Genomic DNA, 25,385 nt, shown 5'->3' on the forward strand with positions numbered 1-25,385 from the left:
GAAAAATAACACACACAGGAACCAAAAAACCCTCTGGGTTGAGATAAGGACTTGAGATAAGAACAAAAGAGTTGAATCCAAAGGAGATCCCATAATGCACACTGACCTGAGGCTCTTTGCAGAAAGAAGCACAGCAGTCAGCAGCAGCAGCCAGGAGTTAAACCCCTGCAGCCCCCCCCCCCCCCCTCAGCAAAGAGCCAGCACCTGAGAGCCAGAACCCAACAGCAGCAACCAGAACAGGAAGCCTCCCATGTTGCCATCTGAACTTCAAGCCCTGTAGTACTTTGCTCCAGCCAGCACTGTCCCTGTGAAGGTGGCATGAGGCAGGATGGTGTGGAGTAATGGCAGCAAACTTTGAACTTAACCTTTGACATTCCCAAGCCCTCATTCTGTGCCACCTGCACCATGCCCTGCAGCAATCAGCAGCACACCCCAGGCACTGTCCATTCTCACTCCACAGGAGGTTGCTTTGCAGTACCCAGAGGGCTGCTCACTGCAGGTGCTCTGCAGCTCCACTCTGTTCCAGCACAGTCTGGATCAGTCCATGCCCAGTCCAAATGCTGCAAATGCTGGGGCTGTGTTTCCACCCCTGGGGCAATCGAGTCCAGTGACTCCTTCAATGCCTCCAAGTGAAAGCAAACTGTGGCTTGCATCCCAATACTCAGCTTCCAACACATCCAGGTGTGGGGATCCTCCTGCCACACCAGAAACACAGGAGGGTTCCACCCCTTGTGGTTTGATGGTGTCAGAGCACTCTGGGCACCTGTATCTACTAAAGCTTTATCCTCTCATGGCTTCAACTTGCCAGGCCATTGGTTCTGTGTGGTCCAACAAACCAATTTGTCTCTCCCTTCCATCTGGTTGGAGGCAGAGCCCCTCTAATTCTGTCTTGGTTCCCTTGCATCTCGTGAAGATGCTTTGGGAGTCCCTTCAGGAGGACCAGAAGCAGTTTCAGCTTCCCTGCTCTTCTTCGGCCATTTCCCAGTGGACACTGAGGCAGCATCTCTGGGGGGACAATTCCCCTGTAAGTCACAGACTCCTGCAGCCAGGACTGGATTGGATTTTCCTTTCCACTTCCTCATGTCCTCCCCATGGTCACACAAGTAAAGCAGAGGGTGTGCTGTGCTGTGTGCCTCCCTAATTCTCTCCCTTGGACAGGGGAGCAGCTGCTTCTCATGGCTGAAACACAGGACTGTACAGGTGGGGAATAAAAGCTTCTTCTGGAGCTGATGGAACTCCTGGGACAGTTCCTTCACAGCTGAGACACAGGCCTGGACAGAGAAGCAGAGATTTCCTTTGCCTTGCTGGGGCCTGCTGCTTGTTTCATCCACTGTTTGTCCTTGGCCATCTTCCAAAGCCAGAGATAAGAACCAAGCCAGCAGCCCAGGCTCTTTCTCTTGTTCCCATGGGAACCCTGATCCCTCCTGGTCCTTTGCAGGATCAGCTGCTTTCCTTGTAGGCTTCTTTTTCCCTACAGGAGTGTTGTAGATGTGCACTTGGGAATGAGCAGCAAGGATATCAATTAATAGATATATTGGTAGTCTACTGATATGCAAACTATGCAGCAGGGGATTTAGTTTCTATTCACAGGCAGCAGTATTGGGTTGGTGGAACCACCTCTGCAGAACGTTTGTGCCTGGGCACTTCAGATGAACCAAATGAGTTATAGAATTTAGAGTTGAAACTGATTGGAAAAGCAGTGGGGGAGGGGTTTGTCCGTGACCGGCAAACCCTCAACCCAGGACAGTTTCAGCACTACCTGAACCCAAATTCTATAAAGCAAAGGTTTGGCTTCCTCACGAGCTGAGAACCTCATGAAATCTTTCCTTGGTGATGTGTTTAGAGTCCTGACAGCGTGGCACAGCTGTGCCCTCATGAGGAACTAGAGAACGGCGCCGACCGTGTGGCTGTGCCGCGGGGTTGCTGCTTCTCCCAGAGCACAAAGGTCCTGGAGCCTCCCAGGGGAAGCTTCAGAGGCTTTTGCCGCTGGCTCCACGAAGCGCAGCACCTGGCAAAGGTTCCCCGCTCTGGGGGCTGTAGCGCTTCAGGACCGGTGGTGCACAGGGGCTGCCATGGTTTCCTCCCGTGGTGATGGCTCATGCGGCACTTGACCCCACGCTCCATGGCACTGCCCCCAGCTGGGCAACAGTGGCCATGTGCAGCGAGGCCTTCTGGAGATGCTTCAAGTCCCGGGTGAGGCAGACCGTAGCGGCACAGAGACGCACGCAGGCATAGGCACGGACACCAGCGTGGGGGGCACTTGTTTACCAAACAACTCCTATTTACCATTTGCCCCAAAGAATACTGCTCCAGTCAGCATCCACTGCTAACACAATAATTAACCAATCAACCGATACTTTGCCAAATGAGCATAAGTACACGCTGTAAACAGGGCAAACAAACATGTAGCCTGGGCCTTGTTTGCCACAGAGGTGGAAACATGCCCAGGCAGATTGTTGACCTGGACTCAGTGGGGCCAAGGTCCACCCCCACTAACTCTAGAAGGGAGGGGGGACCAAGGGGGTCTGAGTCACACACACAGAAGCATGTTCTGGTAATATTTGGGGCACAATCCTGGTCATAAGCACCATTCACTACGAGGGGCAGCTGATCCTGTCACAGGCTGATTCTGACACAGCTGCCATGCCTGTGGCACTGTCTGTAGGTCCAGAGACCTTCTCTTGCCCCTGAGCCCTCTGCACAGAGATGAGAATGCATCGAGAAACATGGGCCAGGCATTGAGAAGCATGGGCTAGGCCCAAGCACATTGCAGTGATTTCTGTCTCTCAGGAACTCCCAGGCTGACAACAGACTTTTCCCAAACCTTTCCCCAGCTGGGGAGGATTTTGCACTTGCTCAGGGGTGAAATTCCAAAGCACCAGAGGTGACCAGCAGCCTAAGAATTTGCCCCTTCTCTCCCCCCAACCCCTGCCACTCCTCAGTATCCAGCATCTGGGCAGATCTCACAGTGGTTTCCTTGGGAGTGTCCGGTATTGCACTGGATGAAATCAGAGTAAGCTGCCCGGCAGTGGGGAGCACATCTCTGAGTCATTGCCCTAAGCTAACACTGAGCACCATCAGCAGCACAAACAGGACTACAGCTCGTCAGACCCCGAAAGCCAATCCATCAACATAGTGAACACACTACAGGTAAGAAAACTTCTGTCAAACTCTGTTGACAAGCCTCAAGCCTTAACTGAATCATCTTCTTATCTCTTTTTGTTACCACAATCCTTTTGTCTCCTGCCAAAATCTGTCCTCATTAAGGCAGCTGCTTTCCTGCCACACATTGGGCTCCAGAAAAGGAATGTACTGGGTTCAGCTGAACCAGCAGCCTAACCTCTCTGCCTCCCCCAACACAGAACTGAGGGGAAAAGAACACCACACAAAACCTCTTTGTGTGGATACAGAAACAAATGAGAGAAGAGTGTCCTGAGCAAATCAGATCATCAGAATACAAAAGTACAGTGACCTCAGCCTGTGTGCAGAAAAGGCACAGTGGAAAGCAGCAGCAAGCAGCAGCAAGCAAGGCAAAAGCCCAAACCAGGGAGCTGCTCCCCTACCCCTCCCTGTCCCACTGCCATCCCAGCACAGCTGCCAACACCCAAAAAATCCCAGAACCCAGAAGCAGCAACTGGAACAGGGAGCTTCCCATGCTGCAACCTGAACTTCAAGCCCCACAATCCTTTGCTCCAGCCAGCACTTTCATTTCTGAGGCTGGCATGGCTGCAGCATGGTCTGGATAACAGCAGCAGAGTCAACTCAACCCATGACAATCAGGAGCCCCTCTAAGTGAAACGGAAAGAGCCTCTCAGCTTCTGTGAACAACTTACACTGCTTTGAAGGCAGCTGGACTTGCCCCATGGATGCATTAGCTGAGAACCCAGAAGAGCCCAAAGGGGCAGTGGAAGGTGACTTCAGAAGGATCCTTGAAGATGAAGCTCAAACAGACTTCATGATTTGTAGCTGGAACCTTGGTATTTCCTACTGGGATCTCGTTTGGATTCAGAGACCTGTGACAATTCACAGAGTCACAGGTGACAGGATGTTAGGGGTTGGGAGGGACCTCTGGAGATCTCTGAGTCCCTCTGCCAGAGCAGGACCATAGAATCCAGTGCAGGTCTCACAGGAACACATCCAGACAGGGCTGGCAAGTCTCCAGAGAAGGAGACACCACAGCCTCTGTGGGCAGCCTGTTCCTGGGCTCTGTCACCCTTACAGTCAAGAAGTTCTTCCTCCTGTTGAAGTGGAACTTCCTGTGCTGCAGTTTCCATCCATTGCCCCTTGTCCTATCCCAGGGCACAAGTGAGCAGAGGCTGTCCCTGCCTCTTGCTTCCTGACCCCCAGCCCTCAGATATTGATAGACATTGATCAGATGCCCTCTCAGCCTTTTCCTCTCCAGACCAAACAGCCCCAGGCCTCTCAGCCTCTCCTCATCAGGCAGTGCTGCAGTCCCTTCAGCATCCTCACAGCCTCTGTAGCAGAACCCTGTCCCTCTTGAACTGGGGAGCCCAGAGCTGGATGCAATATTCCAGGTGGGGCCTCCCCAGGGCAGAGTAGAGGGGGAGGAGAACCTCCCTGGATCTGCTGGCCATACTCTTCCAAATGCACCCCAGCATCCCATTGGCCTTCTTGGCCACCAGGGCACATTGCTGTCCCATGCAAAACTTGCTGTCCACCAGAACTCCCAGGTCCTCCATGGGGCTGCTCTCTAACTATTTGTTCCCTTGAGTGCTGTGGGGTTCACATTTCTCTGGACATTGCATGGTGCAGATCACCTCCAGTGAATCTGAGGCTCCCCAGAAATTGCCAGTGGGTTCCTCTTAATCACATGGATCCTGTCCCAGCAGGCACTAGTGCCGGAGCCGGAACAGCAGACTGAAGAGAAGGAGAAAGGGAACTGAAAATCTCATCACCTGAATCTAGAAAGAAAGCCCTTGGTAGCAAATGTCCATTCTGGATTGATACAGAACACAACACAGAGAGCTGATGAGAGCAACTGCTGGGGGTGCCCTGAGAACCCTAAGGAAGGGCTGGAGGGGGGAGGGCATTCACTGGAATTCCAATACCTGACAATACCTCTGGACATACTGAGAATCACAGAATTGTCAGGGTTGGAAGGGACCTCAAGGATCATCCAGCTCCAAGCCCCCTGCCATGGGCAGGGACACCTCACACCAGAGCAGGTTGCTCACAGCAATATCCAGCCTGGCCTTCAAAGCCTCCAGGGATGAGACTTCCACCACCTCCCTGAGCAACCTGTTCCAGAGTCTCTCCACCCTCATGGGGAAGAATTTCTTCCTAACATCCAATCTGAATCTCCCCACTTCTAGTTTTGCTCCATTCTCCCCCAGTCCTATCCCTACCCAACACCCTAAAAAGTCCCTCCCCAGTTTTCTTGTAGCGTCCTTCAGATATTGGAAGGCCACAAGAAGGATTCCTTGGAGCTTTCTCTTCTCCAGACTGAACAACCCCAACTCTCTCAGTCTGTCCATTAGCAGAGCAGCTCCAGCCCTATGCTTATCCTCATGGCCCTTCTCTGAACACCTTCCAGCACTTCCAGATCCTTCTTGTAATAGATGTCCAGAACTGGACACAGAGCTCCAGGTGGGGAGTGGGAGAATCACCTCCCTGGCCCTGCTGGCCACATTTCTCTTGTTACAGCCCAGGATACAATTGGCTCTCTGGGCTGCAAGTGCACACTGGTGGCTCCTGTTGAGCTTGTGGATGAACACTTCCCTGAAGGATAATCCAGAATTAGAAACACAGGATGGGGATGGAAGAGACTCCTGATCCAAAGAAGAGATATTCCAAATGTGTCCAGAGATGCAACCTAACTGATTAGCAAACGTTGACTGCCTGAAGTCAAGGCACCTCTGTGGGAAAAACACTCAGGCTGTGCATCCATCCAGGCTGTCGCCATCCCGTAATAAGGAACAAACACACAGGGTGGGCAGCACCAGGAGGAAAGGGAAAGTATTGGAGATGTGGCAGTAAAGGCAGGAAAAGATTACCCCTCAGCTGGTCAGGAATCTGTGTCCCTGGGGCAGTGCTCCCAAATACAACTGTGACTGATCTGTGAGAGGCTCAAAGTTGGGTCCAAGGAGATGTGAAATCACAGTATCACAGTATCACAGTATCACTTAGGTTGGAAAGGACCTCGAGGATCATCGAGTCCAACCTGACACCGCAGACCCCATGACTAGACCATGGCACCAAGTGCCACGTCCAATCTCCCCTTGAACGCCTCCAGGGTCGATGACTCAACCACCTCCCTGGGCAACCCATTCCAATGCCGAATGACTCGCTCGGTGAAGAACTTCCTCCTCACCTCGAGTCTGAACCTCCCCTGGCGCAGCTTGAGACTGTGTCCCCTTGTTCTGGTGCTGGTTGCCTGGGAGAAGAGGCCAACTCCCTCCTGGCTACAACCACCCCTCAGGTAGTTGTAGAGGGCAATGAGGTCACCCCTGAGCCTCCTCTTCTCCAGGCTAAACAATCCCAGCTCCCTCAGCCTCTCCTCATAGGGCTTGTGTTCAAGGCCTCTCACCAGCCTTGTTGCCCTTCTCTGGACACGCTCAAGTGTCTCAATGTCCTTCTTAAACTGAGGAGCCCAGAACTGGACACAGTACTCAAGGTGCGGCCTAACCAGAGCAGAGTACAGGGGCACTATGACCTCCCTGCTCCTGCTGGCCACACTATTCCTAATGCAGGCCAGAATGCTATTGGCCCTCCTGGCCACCTGAGCACACTGCTGGCTCATATTCAGGTGGCTGTCGATCAGCACACCCAGGTCCCTCTCTGTCTGGGAGCTCTCCAGCCACTCCGACCCCAGCCTATAGCTCTGCATGGGATTGCCGTAGCCAAAGTGCAGCACTCGGCACTTGGACTTGTTGAATGCCATCCCATTGGACTCTGCCCATCTGACCAGTCGGTTGAGGTCCCTCTGCAGAGCCTTTCTACCCTCTAACTGACTAACATCTGCCCCTAACTTGGTGTCATCTGCAAACTTGCTGATGACTGACTCTACCCCTTCATCCAGATCATCGATGAATATGTTGAAGAGGACAGGGCCCAGCACTGATCCCTGGGGGACACCACTAGTGACTGGCTGCCAGCTGGATGTGGCACCGCTCACTACCACTCTCTGGGCCCGGCCCTCCAGCCAGTTCCTAACCCAGCACAGAGTGTAATGGTCCAATCCACGGGCTGACAGCTTGGCCAGCAGTTTGCTGTGGGGGACGGTGTCAAAGACCTTGCTGAAGTCCAGGTAGACCACATCCACAGGCCTCTCCACATCCACCAGACGGGTCACCTGATCATAGAAAGAGATCAGATTGGAGAGGCAGGATCTGCCCTTCCTGAATCCATGTTGGCTGGACCTGAGCCCTTGGCCATCCTTCAGGTGCGCAGTTATTGCCGCCAGGATAATCTGCTCCATCACTTTCCCTGGCACTGAGGTCAGGCTGACCAGCCTGGAGTTTTCAGGTTCCTCCATCTGACCCTTCTTGTGGATGGGGACCACGTTGGCCAGTTTCCAGTCATCTGGGACCTCACCAGTGAGCCAGGACTGGAGGAAAATGATGGAGAGTGGCCTAGCTAGCACATCCACCAGCTCTCTCAGCACCCTAGGATGGATCCCATCTGGTCCCATGGACTTGTGAATATCCAAGTGGCTCAGCAGGTCCCAAACCAATTCCTCATGGATTTCCGGGGCATTACACTGCTCCCCGACCCCATCGCCCAGCTCCGGAGGCCACTCGTCCTGAACTCCTGCCTTGCTGTTAAACATTGAGGCAAAGAAGGTGTTCAGGACCTCAGCCTTCTCCTCGTCTTCAGTCACCGTGTTCCCCTCCAGGTCCACTAGGGAGTTCAGGTTCTTCCTGCCCTTCTTCTTATTGTTAATATATTAATAAAAATGCTTTTTATTGTCTTTGACTGTGGTGGCCAGCTTCAGTTCCAGCTGGGCCTTTGCCTCCCTAATTTTATTCCTACATAATCTAACAGCTTCCTTGAACATACCTCGAGAAGCCTTCCCCTCCTTCCAAAGGTGATACAGCCTCTTCTTCCCCCTTAAATCCTCCAGGAGCTGCTTGCTCATCCAGGCCGGTCGCCTTCCCTGCCGCCTTGCCTTCCGGCACGTGGGAACCGCCAGTTCCTGTGCCTTCAAGAGCTGCTGTTTGAAGTAGGTCCAACCCCCCTGAACCCCTTGGGGGAATGTAATTTTTATAGGACAGTAATCAAAGTGATCACAATTTATTAGTTAGGAAGAAGGAAATATGGGGAGCCATGATCAGACCAGAAAGAAAGAACACATACCTTAAGGACTGATACCTATTGGGTCAGGATGGTATTGGATATGTGGTAAAAATGCTTATAAGGTATTACCCTTAGGCGGCTAAGGAAGATGTGCTATAGGACTGGCCTATCCTCATATCTTTATAGTAAATCAGCCACAGGAATTACTCAGGAGCTTTGCAAGAAGAACCAAGAGGGGAGCAAATCCACTACTGTGAGAGTCTAATAAGTTTGTCTCTCTCTATGTGAGTCAACAAAGATAAAGTGATAGCAGAGCCACTGGAAAGAAGGTGGAAAGAATCCTGTCCACCAATCCTGGATGCAAATCAGCTTGTGATTGCATCGTGATAACACGGGACTACAACAATGGACCCAAAGACCCAGCCATCACGCTTTCTGGGCAGGGTGGTTTCCGCCCATCAAGTACCTTGGGCAGGGTGATACAATGGTTTTCACCACCTGTGTAAAGGAATGTGGGAGGACTTGTCTGGATGGAGATGGGGTAGACGGAGATTCCCCCCTCCTCCAGCCAGGGTCTTGCCCAAACACACAGATTTCCTGCCACTGGAATTCCTGAGGGACAATATTTGACTACATACCTAAGGACTAAAAAACTGTATAAAAGACTTGAGCAACTACTGGTTTGTAGAGAGAAACAGAAGAGAGAAACAGAGGAGAGAAAGAGAGGAGAAAAACGGGGAGAAAAACGGAGATGAAGGAAAACACAGGAGACGGGCCAGGCCGCTGAGAAGCCGGGACAATGCTGCTCCGGAGAACAGAAGCTGCCCGGAGGACCACAGCTCCAGCCAAGCCTCAGCATCCTTTCTCTACAGACCCAGGCTGCCCAGAGGAGCCTCAGCACTGTTCCTGTATCAACCCAACATCTCCCCAGAGGACCACAGCTGTTCTCCAGCAAAAGCCTCACCACGGTTTCTCTACAAACCAAACATCTCCTGCAGCACCTTTCCTCCACAGACTTTATCTTGGGGGGGATGAGGGGTGTGGTAATATAATTCCTTTCCTCTTCTATCTCTCGTCCCTCTCTCTCTCTCTCTCTCTTTTCTCCCCTTCCCTTCTTATGTCCACTTTCTCTATTTTCTCCCTCTCCCTTTCGTATTTATGTAATAAATAGTCTAGCTGTTGATACTTTGGCCTCGTTTGTGCCTTTAATTTCACAACACGGGAATATTTAAAAGAACTGTGTCTCCGGACCGAGACATCTAATGTCTCCGAACCGTGACACTCAGCCAGTCCATCCTGCCCCCAGGCAGCAGGGACCTCCAGAGCTCAGCCAGTCCATCCTGCCCCCAGGCAGCAGGGACCTCCAGAGCTCAGCCAGTCCATCCTGCCCCCAGGCAGCAGGGACCTCCCCTGCCAGGGCGGCCGCGCCCGGGGACCTCCCCGCTCAGACTTCCCAGCTCGGGTGGGGTGGGGATGGCCATTCCAGAGCAGCTTGGAAGCAGAATGCATCACTCCAAGGTGGTGCTTCCAAGGCCTGGAGCCAGCACAGCAGCTAGCCCTAGGGCTCAGTGGGCAGCCCCCAGCAGAGAGGGCTCCAGACAAGGAGAAGCCTGCGCTACCTCCAGCCCAAAGTCCAGCTCCGTGGTGTCCAGGTGGTAGCTGAGGAGCGAGGCCTCCCCACGCAGCCTGAGCTTGTAGCTGGGGCCTCCCTGCACCCTGCAGAGGGCCCTGGCACAGGCCACAACGTTGGGGTGGCCAAAGAAGCTGAAGGTGACCTGCTGGCTCTGGCCTGGCTGCAGCAGCCCGTAGAGTGGCAGCACATCAAACACCTGGGGAGGAGAGGGGGAGAGGCTGAGCAGGGGAGGGGCTGAGTGGGGGCAGAGGCTGAGCAGGGGAGGGGCTGAGTGGGGGCAGAGGCTGAGCAGGGGAGGGGCTGAGTGGGGGCAGAGGCTGAGCAGGGGAGGGGCTGAGTGGGGGGAGAGGCTGAGCAGGGGAGGGGCTGAGTGGGGGGAGAGGCTGAGCAGGGGAGGGGCTGAGTGGGGGCAGAGGCTGAGCAGGGGAGGGGCTGAGTGGGGGCAGAGGCTGAGCAGGGGAGAGGCTGAGCACTTGGATTGGGAAGAACTTAATCAATGCACCACACTAAAGTCATCTGGGAGGAATCCTGGCAGCAAGAAATTCTCTCTGCTGCACAACTTGGCTTTCCAACCTTCCTCACTGGCTGGAGGATCACACCAGGTGCTAAGCTGAGAGGCCTTGCAGCCAGGGGGGCCTCCAGCCCAGCTCCCCTGACTCCTGCTGCTCCTCACTCTCTGATCTGCACTCTGCTGTCTCTCCAGATGCTACAGCAGAAGCCACTGGCAAATGTCCTCTCCAGCACTTGCTTAGTGACAAGGTGAAGAAGATGTGCAGCTTGTGGCCAGCAGGCCAGGGGACATTCTCCTGCCCCTCTCCCCTGTCCTGGGGAGGCTACCTCTGGAGTCCTGGCTCCAGTGCTGGGCTCCCCACTTCCAGAGAGACAGGGAACTGCTGGAGAGTGTCCAGTGGAGGTTGCAGAGCTGCTGAGGGGCCTGGAGCAGCTCTGGGGGAGCCCTGGGGCTGTTGAGCCTGGAGAAGAGCAGCCCCAGAGGGGAGCTGAGCAATGCTCAGCAAGAGACAAAGGAGCTGTGGGGGGCAAGAGGCTGGGGCCAGGCTCTGCTCAGTGGTGCCCTGGGACAGGACAAGGGGCAGTGGGCACAAAGTGCCAGGAGGTTCCATGTGAAGAGGAGGAGAAAGTTGTTTGGTGTGAGGGTGCTGGAGGCCTGGAGCAGGCTGCCCAGAGAGGTTGTGGAGTCTGCTGGTGTGGAGAGCTTCCAACCCCCCCTGGGCACTGTGCTGCTGGGCAAGCTGCTGTGGGTGCCCTGCTGGAGCAGGGGCTTGGACTGATGATGCCCAGAGGTCCCTTCCAACCCCTCCATGCTGGGGTGCTGTGAATGCCCCCAGAGCTGCTGCACAAGGAGTGTTTTGGCTCAGCCCTACACCATGTCCTGCATGGCCTCTCCATGCCCAGCTGCCTGGAGGGATGTGAGGCCACTCTGTGAGCAGCGCTGAGGGCCAGCAGTGGCAGTCCCAGCTGTGGAACTGCTTCTCCCACTGCAAAGCTGGAAGCCAGGCAGCTTCCCACTTGCCTCCTCCAATCCCAGCCTGTGGGGCTCTGTCTCCTTCAGCTTCATCAGCTGCCTCATCCCAGCTGGGCTGGGAGCTCCCACAGCACCTTCCAGGGCCCCCTCCTGCTGCACAGCACCTTCCAGGGCCCCCTCCTGCTGCACAGCACCTTCCAGGGCCCCCTCCTGCTCCGTGGCACCGGACAGCAGCTGCAAAGCAAGCACCAAGGGCTGCAGTGAGCAAGTGGCTGCTCTGGGTGAGAGCACTCTGCTGCAGGCTCCAGCACCTCATCAAGCCAGGGGCAGCTGAGATGGCAGCTGGGAGCAAATCAAGTCTGGCTATGGCCATGGCATCTGCTGAGTGTGGCTCCAAGGCCAGCCCCAGGTCAGGCCTGGGCTCCATCCTCACCTCCTACACACAAGCTTGCAGGAGCCTGGCAGAGAGCCCAAGGGGGCAGCTGGCACCCTGGTGCCAGTCCAGCTCTGCTCCCTCCTGCCCAAAGAACATGTTGAGAAGCTCCTGCCTGGACAGCTTAGGTTCTCCAGGACCAAAGCAGGGACACAGCTGCCCCTGAGGCTCCCCAGCACAGGCAAAGGAGGACTGAGGGAGGGCTTGGCCCAGCTCTCCAGTTTCAGATGGTGCTTTGGTTTCATTCCATGCCCTGATGGCTGCTGGAGAGCTGAGGAGCTCCACCAGGTCATTATTCTCCAGACACCCTCCTGAAGAAGGCAGCTGAGATGTTTTCCTGCCCTGCAGCAGCTGGCAGCTTGTCTTTAACCTCAGAGGTGCCAGCTTGCAAAGGGAGCCTTGGCTCTGGCCTTCTGAGCCCTGTTTCTGAGAGAGGCTTCTGGGCTTGCTCCTCCAGCTCCAGAGGCTCTGCTGCTTCAGGAAGCTGAGAAGTGCTTTGTGCTGGGGCCTGGCCACCAGCAGGCTCTGCAGGAACGCTGCTGGGGCATCCTTGGGCCTAAGCAGAGCTACATCTCCCTGGCAGACAAAGCACTGGGCAGGGCTGAGTCTCCCCTTGGGTCAGGTCCCTTCCTGAGCCCTGACAGCTCTGGGGCTGTCTCTGCCATCCCAGCCCTTGGCTAAGGCCAGGATGTGCCAATGGCTGGGGCTGTCTCTGCCATCCCAGCCCTTGGCTAAGGCCAGGATGTGCCAATGGCTGGGGCTGAGCAGGTGGCCCCTGGGGATCGGTGCTGGGCTTGGCACAGAAGGAAGCTCAAAGCCTTCCCAGCAGCATGCAGGTAAAAGCCTCATTTGACACTGGGAAACAACCCAGCCCAAACTCTCCAGAGGCCAGGAGGAGCTGAGGGAGGCCTCCCCCAGCCAGACTGTCCTGTTTGTCCCTCCCCAGCAGCCCTGTGTCCAGCTGCTGGCCCTGCTGCCCTTCCTGCTCTCAGGTGGCCGCGGGGCCATGAGAAGGGAGGTTGGCAGCAGCAGGGCTCTGGGGGCAAACTGGGAGGTGTCCCAGGAAAGCTACCTCTGCTTCCAGGCAGTCCTGGGCATCTGCTGGCTCCTGGGCAGGGTCCCCCACTGCCCCCAGGGCTTGGGCTGGCTCCTCCACACCCCCATGCCCGGAGCTGCTCCCTGCAGAGGCCGAGCGCTGCCCGCAGGCTCTCTCCTCCTGCGCTGCTGGGGCCGGGAGGCTGCACCTGGAACAGAAGCTCCCTGTGAGCAGGGACTGCAGGGGCAGGCAGGGGAGACTGCCCCAGCAGCTCCTCGCTGGCCACTGCTGCTCTGAGCTCAGCACTGGCTCTGGCCCAGCAGCTCCAGCCCAGGATGGAGCAGGGCCAGGCTCTGGGCTGCCCAGCTTGGCACAGGGGCAGTGCAGGCACCTGGCTGCTGGCAGACAGGGCAGAGGCCAGGGCTGGGGGCCAGGAAGGGCACCAGGAAGGGCAACCAGACACACACTGTGCAAAAAGGGAGACTGAGAAGCAAAGGGGCAGAGCCCAGCAGAGACCTTCTGGTGGCCTTGCAGCACTCCCAGTGCCCTACAAGGAAGCTGGGGACAGCCTTGGGAGCAGGGCTTGGTGTGCCAGGCCCAGGGTGGGGGGAGGCTTGAGCTCAGAGATTCAGAGCAGACACAAGGCAGACATTTGGGATGCTGAGGAGAGGGAGACACTGGCCCAGGGTGCCTGAGGAGGGGGGAGATGCCCCATCCCTGGCACCACTCCAGGGCAGGTGAAGGTGGAAGGAAAAGAAGCTACCAGCCAGGTTGCAGCCAGGAAGCGATGGAGCCCTCAGCCTCTGTCCTGTCCCTGCAGCAGCCCCAGGAGCTGAGGCTTTGTCTCTAAAGAGACAAGGTGAGAGCAGGGGCTGAGGGCCCTGGGGCTGTGCAGCCTGCAGAAGAGCAAGCCCAGAAGGGATCTTCTGAGTGCTGGGCAAGAGCTCAAGGGCAGGGGGCAAGAGGATGCCTGTGGTTTGGCAGCAGCAGAGCAGCTGTGCTTGGGGGGACAGAGGAGTGGCCTCTGCTTGCCTGAAGGTGGAGGCTCTTGGAGCAGGGGCTGGGTGCCAGGCAGGCTTCACCTCTGAGCAGCCAATCCAGCCCCCACACAGCCAAAGTTTCTCCTCCTGCTCAGATGGAAGCCCCAGGGGGCAGCAGGCTCCGTGCCCTGGCACTGGGCACCAGGCACTGGCCCCAGCCTCCTGCCCCCATCCTTCAGCTCCTGCTGAGCATTGCTCAGCTGCCCTCTGGGGCTGCTCTTCTCCAGGCTCAACAGCCCCAGGGCTCTCAGCCTGTGCTCCTCCCAGAGCTGCTCCAGGCCCCTCAGCAGCTTTGCAGCCTCCCTGGGACTCTCTCCAGGAGGTCCCTGGCTCTCCCGAGCTGGGGAGCCAGCACTGGACAGCGTCCCGGGGGCAGTTCCTGTGTCGGTTCTTAGGACTGGAATGAGAAGAGGTGGGGCTGGCAGGGAAGGCAGAGAGCTCCCAGTTTGTATCTGCTTGTCCCAGGGCCCAAGCAGGGCTTTGGAGCTCCAGAGACAAAGCAGGACTGGGGGGCATGGGCTCCAGGAGAAGTGCTGCCAGCGTCTCAGAGGCTGCCTTGCAGAGCAGTGTCTCCTGCCCAGCATCACAGTGCTGCAGGACTCCTGTGCCCTGAGCAGCCAGCCTGAGCTCAGCTGGAGGGCTTGTTCCTGTTCCCACCAGGGCAAGGGGAAAGCAATTGGTCAGAGCCCAGGGAAACCACCTTGGTCTCTGCAAAGCACAAGCAGGACAGCAGGAAGGGGAAGAGCTGCAAGGAGAGGGCAGAGGTGGCCATACCTCAGCTGGCTGCCCTGGCTGTCTGGCAGCAGCTGCCAGCAGTAGGAGACAGGCAGCTGGCTGCAGTTGGTCATCTCCAGGCTCTGCACAGCTCCAGTGCCATTGAGGATGCAGCCAAAGTCCACAGCCATGCTCTGGAAGTGCAGGTTGGGGCAGCAGACTTCTCCCCGCAGCAGGACCTGCTCCTGGTGAGGGTGCTCCAGGAACTGGATCCTCAGAGCCTGCTCCACTTGCCAGGAGTGCAAACCCTCTTCATGAGCAGGGTTAAAGCTGATGCAGAGCTGCAGCTCCTGCCCTGCCTCCAGCTTCATGGGCTGCAAGGAGAGGAAGAGCATCCAGCAGCCGTGGGATGCCGTCCCCAGGGCTCAGGGCATGAACCATGGCAGTGCCCAAGTGTGGCTCCAGCAGGGCCTGCCTGTGCCAGCCCCACCCCACTGCTGGCCCAGCCCCCCTCAGGCTTCAGCAGAGGCACCAAAGCCCCCCCCAGAGCAGCACCCTGGCACCAAGGCTGTTTGCCCTGCTCCTCCCAGCACTGCAGCCTGGCCCTGGCAGGGCTGGCACCGGCAGGGCACAGGAGTGGTGCCCATGCCCACATCACCACCTGTCTGGCAGGGCCTGTGCCCAACCCCTGCCACTGACACAGGGGGCAGGCAGGGGCTGGAGGAGCATCCTCAGCCCTCTCAGAGGCAGGGCTGCCCTTGAAGGGAGCAAGCTGCTCCTGAGGAGCAGGCAGACAGCTGAGGCTGGCTGCTGGGATGGCTGCCAGGAGGCAGCTTGACTCGCTGGCTTGCCCAGAAGGGGCTGGAGCCCTTCCCTGCGTCTCTTAGAGCCAGGACTCTGAAAGGAAGCTGCAGCAAGGAGCCAAGCAAGCCACAGGGCAAGAGGAAAGGGCCTCAAGTCGCACCAGGGGAGCTTCAGTTCGGCCATGAGGAACAAGTTCTTCCTCAAAGGCTGTCAAGGCCCGGCCCAGGCTGCCCAGGGCAGTGGTGGAGTCCCCATCCCATGGCAGAGTCCTGGGGATCTGGTGCTGAGGGCCATGCTTTAGTGGTGAGCTGGCAGTGAGGAGTTCCCAGTTGGCCTTCTTGAGCTGAAAGGTCTCTTCCCACCCAAAGCATCCCATGGCTCTCTTCCCCATTCAGAGGGTATCTTCTTCCCTCCAGCAGCTCATTTCCAACCTGATTTAGCTCAGGCCAGCCCTCTGCTGACTCCACAGCAGCCAAGTCTCTCCTGGAGGCCCTCCCAAGAGCAGCACAGCAGCACAGCCCTCCCTCTTCCCACTCCAGCAGCAGCAAGGCCCAGGGCTGCTCACCTGAGCATCTGCAGGCAGGGGCTGCTGCTCCACGTCGCAGATGGAGAAGGGCTGCCCTAAGGCCAGGACCATGCTGAGTGGCAGGGGGCAGATGTTCTTCAGAGCAAGAGGCTGGGCCAGGGGAGTTAGGACATCCCCTGCTTGCTGCAGCCACAGGAGAGAAGCATCAACCAACCTCAAGTGCCCAGGCACCTCCTTCCCCTTCTGATGCCTTTCCAAGCCTTCAGCCCCCACAGCTCAGCACAGCTCCTCTGGACTCTTTGGGTTTGTTTCTGCCCTTCTGGAAGGGCTTTCTCTAAGCACAGCACAGCTGCTGCTGGCTGCAAACCACAGCACTGCCCAGGGGCCAGGGGCACAGCCTCATGGGCCAGGCAGGGAAGGGGACCCCGAGAGGAGGCAGCTGCTGCCAAAAGATCAAGCCCAGAGTGTGAGCCCAGAGCATCTGACTCCAGTGGTGTGTCCTCTCTTGGGGACAGCAGCACAAGAGGAGTTCCAGTCACCTAGCTTGCACCCCTTGCAACCTTTCCAGCTCCAGGAGCCTCCTCAAAGCAGGGCTGCAGGGCAGGAGGCAGGGGAGGGCCTGCAGCAGCCTAAGGTTGGCTTTGACCAGGCACAGCCAGCCAGCACCCTCCAGGCACCTGCTGCCCCTGCTACAAGATGCTGAGGGGCATCTGCCTGAGGAGCAAAGGCTGAGAGGCCTGGGGCTGCTGAGCCTGGAGAAGAGCAGCCCCAGAGGGCATCTGAGCAATGCTCAGCAGGAGCCAACGGGACCAGGGGGTGGGGCCAGACTCTTCTCAGTGGTGCTACACCAAGGAGGGCAGAGTCGAGCTGCTGAGGCTGTTCCCAGCCCCAGGGGAGCCAGGAAGGACCTCAGTGCTAATGGCCAAAGCTTGGTCCTGCTGCAGTCATCAGCCAAAGCCCTGGGGACTGGGAGCAGCTCTGTCCCCTCCTGCTTGCAAGCCCAGCACAGGCAGCCCACAGCTTCCAGCCAGCAGCCAGGGCTTCAGTGCCAGGATGCCAGCCAGAGGCTCACCTTCTCCACGTGGAAAGAGATTGCTGTGGAGGACATCTGCAGGGCAGGAGCAACGAACTGGCAGCTGAGCTCCACCTGCAGGATCTGTCTCCTCCTGGCCTCGCCGCCCACCGCGGCCTGGCACAGCAGCTGCTCCCTCACCGCCTGCAGGGAGAAGCCACAGGGCACAGGGGGGCTGCCAGCAGGGGGCCAGGAGACAGCCTGCAGCTGCCAGCCACGGCCCTGCCACTGCCCTCAAGTGACACTCCCTGCTCCCTCTTTGCCCCTGCCCTCCACAGCCTCTGCTGCAGCCCAGTTCTGCTGAGCTCCAGAGGCCATCCTGCTGCAGCCAACAGCCACACAAAGCTCTGGGCAGGTCTGTGCTGCCTGGGACAAGCCCTGCCCCAAAGGATTCTGCCTTGGCTGTGCACAGCGCTGCAGAAAGCTGGAGGAGCTGCTGGGATGGAACTGGAGCTAGTCTCAAGCTGTGCCAGGGGAGGGTCAGGCTGGCTGGTAGGAAGAAGTTCTTCCCAGAGAGAGAATTGGCCTCTGGAATGTGCTGCCCGGGGAGGTGGTGGAGTCACCGCCCCTGGAGGTCTCCAGGGAAAGCCTGGAGGAGGCACTCAGTGCCAGGCTCTGGTGGATTGGACAGGGCTGGGTGATAGGTTGGACTGGGTGATCCTGGGGGTCTCTGCCAGGTTGGTTGATGCTGTGACTGCAGGACAAGTCCCAGGGGAGGTGATCTGATGGGGAAGGCTCAGCCCTCGGGAGGGAGCTCACCTGGGGAGTGCTGGAGAAGGCTTCCAGCATCACCTCCATCGTCTGGCCTGGCCTCAGCTCCATAACCTTGGGCCGGAGCTGAAACACAGGGCAGGCAGCTGCGAGGCTCTGGGGGGGAGCTCTGGCCTTGGTGCTGCTGAGGGCAGGGAGCTGTCCGCGCTGGGCAGGCAGGGAGCAGCCTCCTAGGCTCCAGTAGAGGCGCTGGGAGCGGCGGCCTCGGTTGGTGACCTGGAAGCTGTAGCAGCAGGGAGCCAGGCTGCAAGAGGAGCAGAGATGGACAAGGTCAGCAGAGCTGCTGCTGCCCAGCGCTCCCCCAGCTGGTGCCGCTGCCGTCTGACCACACAGCTGGCAGTGCAACCGCCTCGGAAAGGCTGAGCCGGCTCAAAGCTTCAGCAGGAGCCAGCCCTTGCCTGGCCCCGAGCTTCTCCCCTCCCAGCAGCTGCCCTGTTTGCAGCCAGCCAGGAAGAGCTTCCTGCAGAGCTGTCCCGACGGGGCACAGCCGAGCCCAGCCCCGGCTGCCCCAGAGCCCTTCCTCCTTGCCGCAGGCCCGGAGCGGCAGCGGCAGGGAGAGGACAGAGGCTCCGCACGGAGCTGGCTCCGGCCTCGCCGGCGGCACCAAGGCAGCAGCAGAGCTGCTGGGCAGGGCCCTGGCCGCTCCCCGCTGTGCTGCTGCTGCTGCTGCTGCTGCTCAGGAGCTCCTCGGCTCCGTCTCAGCTCGCTGCTCTGCCGCTGCTCCGCTTTGTTTCCAGCGGCAGTTCCAGAGAGGGGGGGTGGGAAACCCTTCCCTTTCCCCCCTTGCTTCTGCCCGGTGCCGGCCGGCTGGGGGAGTGCTGCTGGAGCCTCCCCTCCGCCGCTGCCCAGCGGCTCCACTTTCCCTCTCGCTGCGGACAAGGGGGAAGCTTAGCTCCTGCTTTCGCTTTGCCTCTGCCATTGCACCCAGAGCGCGGCTTGGGCTCAGGACATTGCCTGCCTGCAGCTCCCGGCACAGCCTCTTGCCCTGAGCAGAAGTTCCCCACCTGAACATCGCTGTGTGAGGAACCTGCCTCTGGAGCTCAGGCAAAGCCTCCGGAGTTTGGGGTTCCCCCCCGCCCCCCCTTTGCTCTGCCTTTGCTGCAGGCAGCAGCTCAAGGCAGTCCATCTTGTGACCGAAGCAGAAACTGCAGCTCCTGGGCTCTGGCTCTGGAGGGGAGCTCAGGTTTAGAGTTGTCTTTTCCCTTCCTCTGCCCAAATCGTTCAGCTGCTGCTGAAGGTGCCTGGGATGGGGATCCTTCCCAGCCGGGCCCAGGAGCCTGGACAAGCTGTACCAAAGTTGTGCTGGCCTTCCCTGGGGGCCTTTTGGCTGAGCCAAGTCATCAATAGCATTCTTCACGGTCCTGCCCCTGAGGAAGGCTCCCAACCCTCCCCAGCACATCCTCTCAGCTGCTGCGGGCAGGGCAGCATCCCTTGGGCACTGCAGAGAGCTGCCCTGGCTGAGCCCCTGGCAGCAGCAGGAGCTGAGGGACACCTACCTGAAGCGAGTGCCCAGGCTGAGCTGCGGAGCCAAGGGCCTGTCCAGGACGATGGTGCTGCCGACGCCGAGGGCCCGCACGGGGATGCCGTAGCCACGGCTGTGCTCCACCAGCAGCTGCACCTCGGCCTGGAACTGCCCTGTGTCGTCCAGCTGGGCTGTGACAGACACAGACACCTGGCCCTCGGCGGGGATCACTCCTTGGCTGGGCTCGACCCTCCAGCAGCAGCCTCTGCCAGCCTGCAAGACAAGGCAGAGCCCAGCTGAGGCTGGAAACCGGGGCCCTCGGGGCGAGGAGCTGAGGGGAACAAAGCAGAAAGGCTTCACCTGCCTGCAGCTGAGCCAGGGGGGCTGCAAATAGCACCTCTGCAGGAGCTTACACCCCACTGTGCCACCCTCCTCTCACAGACTCTCCTCAGTGCCCCCCATGGCACAGTATCACCAAGGCTGGAAGAGACCTCAGGGATCATCCAGTCCAGCCTGTCACCACAGACCTCATGACTAGAGCATGGCACCAAGTGCCACCTCCAATCCCCTCCTGAACACCTCCAGGCATGGGGACTCCACCACCTCCCTGGGCAGCACATTCCCATGAGCAATGACTCTCTCAGTGAAGCTTTCTCCTCACCTCGAGTCTAAACTTCCCCAGCCCAAAGGACACCCGGCCTCAAGAGAAGGTTGGTTCCTCCTCCAGTCTCCTTGGAGGCCTTTTGCTCAGAGGCCTCTTGAAGTACTGAGGGGCTGCAAGAAGTTGACTTTTCTCCAGCCAGTCCCAGGGAGAAGATCAGAGAATCACAGAATGGTTTGGGGTGGAAGGCACCTGCAGGATCTTCTAGTTCCAAGCCCCTGCCCTGGGCAGGGACGTCTCCAAGTCGAGCAGCTTGCTCAAAACCCCATCCTCAGTTCAAAGCTGAGACCCAGGCTTGTTCAGCCTGGAGAGAAGGAGGCTGAGGGGAGACCTTCTGGCTCCCTGCACCTCCCTGAGAGGAGGCTGGAGCCAGGGGGGGTTCAGCATCTCCTCCCAGGCAATAGGACAAGAGGAAATGGCCTCAAGTTGCATCAGAGGAGCTTTAGGTTGGGCTTGAGGAACAATTCCTTCCCTTGAGGGCTCTCAGGGCCTGGCCCAGGCTGCCCAAGGCAGGGGTGGAGTCCCCATCCCTGGAGGCATTTCAAAGCCTTGGAGCTGTGGTGCTGAGGGCCACGGTTCAGTGCTGAGCTGGCAGTGCTGGGTTCAGGCTTGGCCTGGAGGATCTGAAAGGTCTTTTCCAACCCAAGGCATTCTGTGATCCCAGAGCTCCAAAACCATGACTCCCACAGCCAGGGAGCTTCCACAAAGGAAAGGGAGAGCTTGGAAACAGGCTCCAGGCTCACTGCTGCTCCAAGATCTCCTCAAGCTCTGTTCTCCTGAGGGCTGCCCCAGCTGAACCTGCCCCCAGGGCCAGGCTCCTCTGGCCACCTGGGGATGGAACATCTTGCTTGCTCTCTCAGGCAGCCAGCTGGGAAAGCTGCAGATGCAAACCAAGCCCCAGGTGGCCACAGAGCAGCCATTTCCCTTGGAAGCCTCTCCAGATACTCACCACCTCTGCCTGGAAGGCTGCAGGGATGGGGCTCTGATTGCAGAGCTGCAGACTGCGGGAGACGTCCTGCAGAACTGGGATGCTGCCAAAGTTGATCTCTTGGGGCTGCACAGAGACAACTGGGCCCTGCCCAATGCTCACCAGGTGGATTTCCTGCTCCAGCAAGCAGGGAGGGGGGAGAGAGAGAAAAAAAACACACTCTAGGGAAAGCTGGCAAGGATCAGACAGCTCTGAGGCTGCTCCTGGACAGGAGAGAGCTCTGCCTGCTGGAAGTTGGCAGTGTTGGAAGCCTGACCCAGGAGGCCTGCAGCAAGGGTGGGCTCTGGAGGGACCCCAGCTGAAAGCCACAAGCTGCTGTTGTCAGGGGGAAAGAAACCAGCCTGCCCAGCCTGCTGTGCCAGCAGCAGCTCTCCTGCCTGTGCCCTGTGCCTGCTTCCAGCCCTGCTGCTGCTCAGGCTTGCCCCAAGCCATCCCTTTGCTGCAGAGCCTTCTCAGCTCATTCCCAAGGCAGCCTTTGCCTCAGCAGCACTCTGGGCTGTCCCTGGGTGCTCCTCCCCAGGAGCCCCACGGGAGCAGCAGCTGCTGCTGCTCTCCTCACAGCAGAGGAGGAGAGCCAGGGAGGCTGCTGGCTCATGAGCCCATCTGCCCTGTCCCCAGTGCCCTGCTGTGGCACACGCTGGTCACCAGCCCAGAGGGCACCACCCTGCCTCTCCTCTCGCCGCCACCCGCTGCCAGGGATCCCTCTGGCACAAGTTCCCTCGGCCCTGCCAGCAGCCCTCTACCCTTCAGGCCCCAGCAAGCCCTGGGGCACAGAGCAGACTCACCAGGGGGTGTCCTGCACAGCCAAAGACAGCCACAGAGGCAGGAGTGTCCTGGCTCCCTAGTGCCTGGGCCACCAGGGTCAGGGGCATCTCCACGGAGCTGTGAGGCTGAATGATGCCACAGGGCACAGGGCTGGAGTACAGCACAGCAGCCTCCTCCTGCTGCTCCTGGAAGGGGGAGGAGCACAGCATGGCATGGGCTGGAAGGGACCTTTCAAGCTCCTCCACTCCAAGCCCCTGCACTGAGCAGGGACATCTGCACCTAGAGCAGGCAGCTCAGAGCCCCCCACAGCCCAGCCTGGCAGGGCCCCAGGCAGCTCAGAGCCCCCCACAGCCCGGCCTGGCAGGGCCCCAGGCAGCTCAGAGCCCCCCACAGCCCGGCCTGGCAGGGCCCCAGGCAGCTCAGAGCCCCCCACAGCCCGGCCTGGCAGGGCCCCAGGCAGCTCAGAGCCCCCCACAGCCCGGCCTGGCAGGGCCCCAGGCAGCTCAGAGCCCCCCACAGCCCGGCCTGGCAGGGCCCCAGGCAGCTCAGAGCCCCCCACAGCCCGGCCTGGCAGGAAGGCACAAAACAAGCAGGGAGCCTTGGACAGTCTCAGCATCCTCAGGGGCTCCCAAAGCTGCTGTACTCCCCAGCAGCCACGTTTGGGCTGGCAGAGCAGCTTTTTCCCACCCTCTGAGCTCTCCTGCATGACAGCAGCCCAGAGCCCAGAGCACAAAGTGCTTCCCAAAGGGCTGCCCAAGGTTGCTCTGCAGGAGGGTTCCCATTGCCCTGCTCCCTAAGGTCCCATTCGGGTTGGGTCCTGTTCTCAGCGCACTGGAAAGCATCAAGGTCTCTCTCTCCCAAAGGCCTTTTCTCCCCAGCACAGCCTGGCTGAGCCCTGGGGGCAGGAGGTGGGGGTGATGCCAACCTGAGGCAGCAGTGCATAGCAGCCTGGCAGGTCGCTGTCGTTCACCAGGGTCAGCAGCTGCTGGGCAGGGAGCTGCAGGTAGCAGCGGCCGAAGGTCACCACGGGCTTGGGCACTCGCAGAGCAGGAGCCACACACCTGGGCAGAGAGAGGGCCAGAGGCAATGGAGACACTGGCAGAGGAGAGGCTTCCTGACTCCTGAGACGGCCTGGCAGGGAGCAGAACACAGCTGCCTGGGGCAGAGAGGCTGCAAAGTGCCCCCAGCAGCCTGGCCTGGACCTGCGGTGCTGTGGCCAGCAGGAGCGGGGCAGGGATTGGCCCCCTGGGCTCAGCACTGCTGAGGCCACACCTCACATCCTGGCAGCAGCTCTGGGCTCCTCACTCCAAGAAGGGCACTGAGGGGCTGCAGTGGGGCCAGAGAAGGGCAACAGAGCTGGGGAAGGGGCTGGAGGACAGGGCTGGGGAGGAGCAGCTGAGGGAGCTGGGGGGGTTTGGCCTAGAGAGGAGGAGGCAGAGCAGAGCCCTCCTGGCTCTCCACAAGTCCCTGAAAGGAGGCTGGAGCCAGCTGGGGCTTGGGCTCTGCTCCCAAGGAAGAAGGGAGAGGACAAGAGAAATGGCTCCAGGCTGTGCCAGGGGAGGGGCAGTGCCAATCATTCACAGGATTGCTGTGCCCTTTAGGCAAGGGCTCAGGGCCAGGCCTGTCCATTCTGGGCAGATGCTCCTCAAGGTGGCTGCTGTCAAAGCCTGCTCTTCCCATCTCTGGCTGCCCAGAAGCAGCTCCTGGAGCCAGCCTTCTCCTGTGCAGCTGGAGCCAGCAGACCCCATGGCAGGGGCTGGGTGCACCAGGAGAGCCAAAGGGCTGCAAGGAAAGTGCTGGTACCTGGCTGTGAGGGGCAGTGAGAGCAGCTCCTGGCCCACACCATCCACATCCACCACCAGTGCCAGCTTGTAGGTGCCCAGGGTGTTGGAGTACAGGGTGACCTGGGGGGAGAGCAAAGCACCAAACACTTCCCACAGCTGCTCTCCTGCCATTGCCATGCCCTGGGAAGCAAAGGGAGGGCTTTGCCCTAGGTCTGCTGCTCCATGTGCAGAGCACAGGCTCTGGCAGCACCACAAGGCTGCTGGCAAGAGCTGCTTGGAGAAATGTCCTTGGCAGCTGCCAGGCCCTGTGTGAGAGGAATGCAGGCACCAGCAGAGCCATCTTGTGCTCAGCACTGCCTGGCAGCTAAGGGCCCAGGCTCTGCTCTTCACTGAGCAGCACAAGTGCAGGGCAGAGCTGCTGACTCCAGCAGAAGCACTCCAGCTGTGCAGTGGGAAGCTGCTGCAGAAGCTTGGCCCAGCAGAAGCTGCTCAGCTGCCAGAGCTTTTGCAGTGCCACTGAGATGACTGCAGGCAATCCAAGTGTGGGGCAGGAGCTGCAGCTTCTGCCTGCAGAATCCAAAGGCTGCTCCTTCAGGAAGGTCCCAGAGGCCAGCCCTGCTGCAGGGCTCTGCCTGGCCTCACCCTCCCAGCCAGCAGCACTGAAGCCCTCTCCCAGAGCAGGGAAGCCTCAGCCCCAGCTGCCGAAGCCCCTCTGGCCCCACCGCTCCCTACCTGGATGTCCACGAAGCTCTTGGCACAGATGGTGCCTCTGCAAGGGCTGATGGTGAACTCACAGGGCCTGAGGAGCCCCGTGGCTGCCCTCCTCCAGGAGGGGAGAGAGTTGTCCAGCAGCTGGGCAGCGCTGGGCACGCTGGGCTCTGCTGTGCCATCCCCGGGCAGGCGGAGGGCGAAGGCCAGGGGCAGCGGGGAGGCGTTGGTGAGGCGACAGGACAGGCTGTGAGGGAAGCCTAGGGGAGAGGACACAGCTCTGCACCTCTGCACACAGCTCCTCTGCCTCCTGCTGCCCAGAGCCTGGCATGCTCAGACTGCACTGGGGCTTGGGCTCTCCTCACTCTGAGCTACAGCTGCTGGGGAAGCCAAGCAGCTCTGTGCTGGCACTGCTGGGGGACAACTCATTCCCCATCAGGCAGCCAGCTGCCCTCCTGGCCAGGAAGGCCAAAGCTCTCCTGGGCTGCATTCAGGAGAGTGTGGCCAGCAGGGCATGGGGGAAGCCTTCAGCTGCCAAGGCCTCAGCCATGCCAGCAGCTAATGAGGACACTTCTCCTCTTGGCTCCCCTGGTTCTGCCTGCTGGCATTCCTCTTGCTTTGGCTCTTCACAAGGAAACCAAGAGGCAGAGCAGGGATGGAGGGAGGGGAGGATGCAGCTCAGCAAAGGCCAGCAGTTCTCTCACAAGTCCAGCAGCAGGAGGAAAACAGAGAGGGATCCTGGCCAGGCTGCTCCTGGCTCTTCAAGCAGCCCAGAACTGGCTTCCCATGCACACCTGAGACCCCCTCAGGACAAAGCCTTCTGTCAGACTCAACTGCAGCACCAGAATCTGCATCTCAGGCAGCAGAGCTGGGCTTCTGCTGGGCAAGGAGAAGGAGCCCAGGGCTCTGAGCACACCAGGGCCTGAGGCAGAGCTATTCCTTGGCCACATTGCCTGGCAGGGGAAACCCAGTGGCCCTCCCAGCCCCAATGAACATCTGACACTACAGCTCGGGGGGGTGGGGGTGGAAATGGTGTCCAGGCCTGACAACAACATTGAGCCACAGCAGGCACAGGCTAGTCCACAGCTTCAACTCCCTTCTCCTGCAATCCCAGCCCCTGGGCCCTCCTGGGACTGTCACAGCCATCCTGCTGCCAAGGACTGGCAGCCTGGGGCTGATGAGGGACACCACAAGACACCGGCTGCTAGTCCCTGGGGCCTCTTGGATCTCATGATGGCAAAACACTGCC

The 25,385-nt window shown here is 59.1% G+C and overlaps 1 protein-coding gene across 1 annotated transcript in view; it reads right to left on the bottom strand.

Annotated features, from left to right (window-relative positions):
* Positions 1-9,821: 9,821 nt before the first annotated feature.
* The window catches only part of LOC137458487 (hydrocephalus-inducing protein-like), a 29,848-nt gene continuing 14,284 nt past the window's right edge, over positions 9,822-25,385 (bottom strand). Inside the window, exons 12-23 of the mRNA XM_068169968.1 lie at positions 24,161-24,396; positions 23,448-23,548; positions 22,570-22,705; positions 21,665-21,829; positions 20,841-20,993; positions 19,265-19,503; positions 17,757-18,012; positions 16,998-17,141; positions 15,965-16,108; positions 14,745-14,969; positions 11,421-11,606; positions 9,822-10,085 (exon numbers count right to left, since the gene is read on the bottom strand). Coding sequence (XP_068026069.1) covers positions 9,822-10,085; positions 11,421-11,606; positions 14,745-14,969; positions 15,965-16,108; positions 16,998-17,141; positions 17,757-18,012; positions 19,265-19,503; positions 20,841-20,993; positions 21,665-21,829; positions 22,570-22,705; positions 23,448-23,548; positions 24,161-24,396 — 2,249 coding nt within the window. The remainder of the gene's footprint in view (positions 10,086-11,420; positions 11,607-14,744; positions 14,970-15,964; positions 16,109-16,997; positions 17,142-17,756; positions 18,013-19,264; positions 19,504-20,840; positions 20,994-21,664; positions 21,830-22,569; positions 22,706-23,447; positions 23,549-24,160; positions 24,397-25,385) is intronic.

The sequence above is a fragment of the Melanerpes formicivorus genome, unplaced genomic scaffold (genome assembly GCF_026170545.1).
Source record: "Melanerpes formicivorus ecotype bairdi unplaced genomic scaffold, bMelFor1.0.p_v2 SCAF_252, whole genome shotgun sequence".
In the NCBI taxonomy this organism is placed as follows: Eukaryota; Metazoa; Chordata; class Aves; order Piciformes; family Picidae; genus Melanerpes; species Melanerpes formicivorus.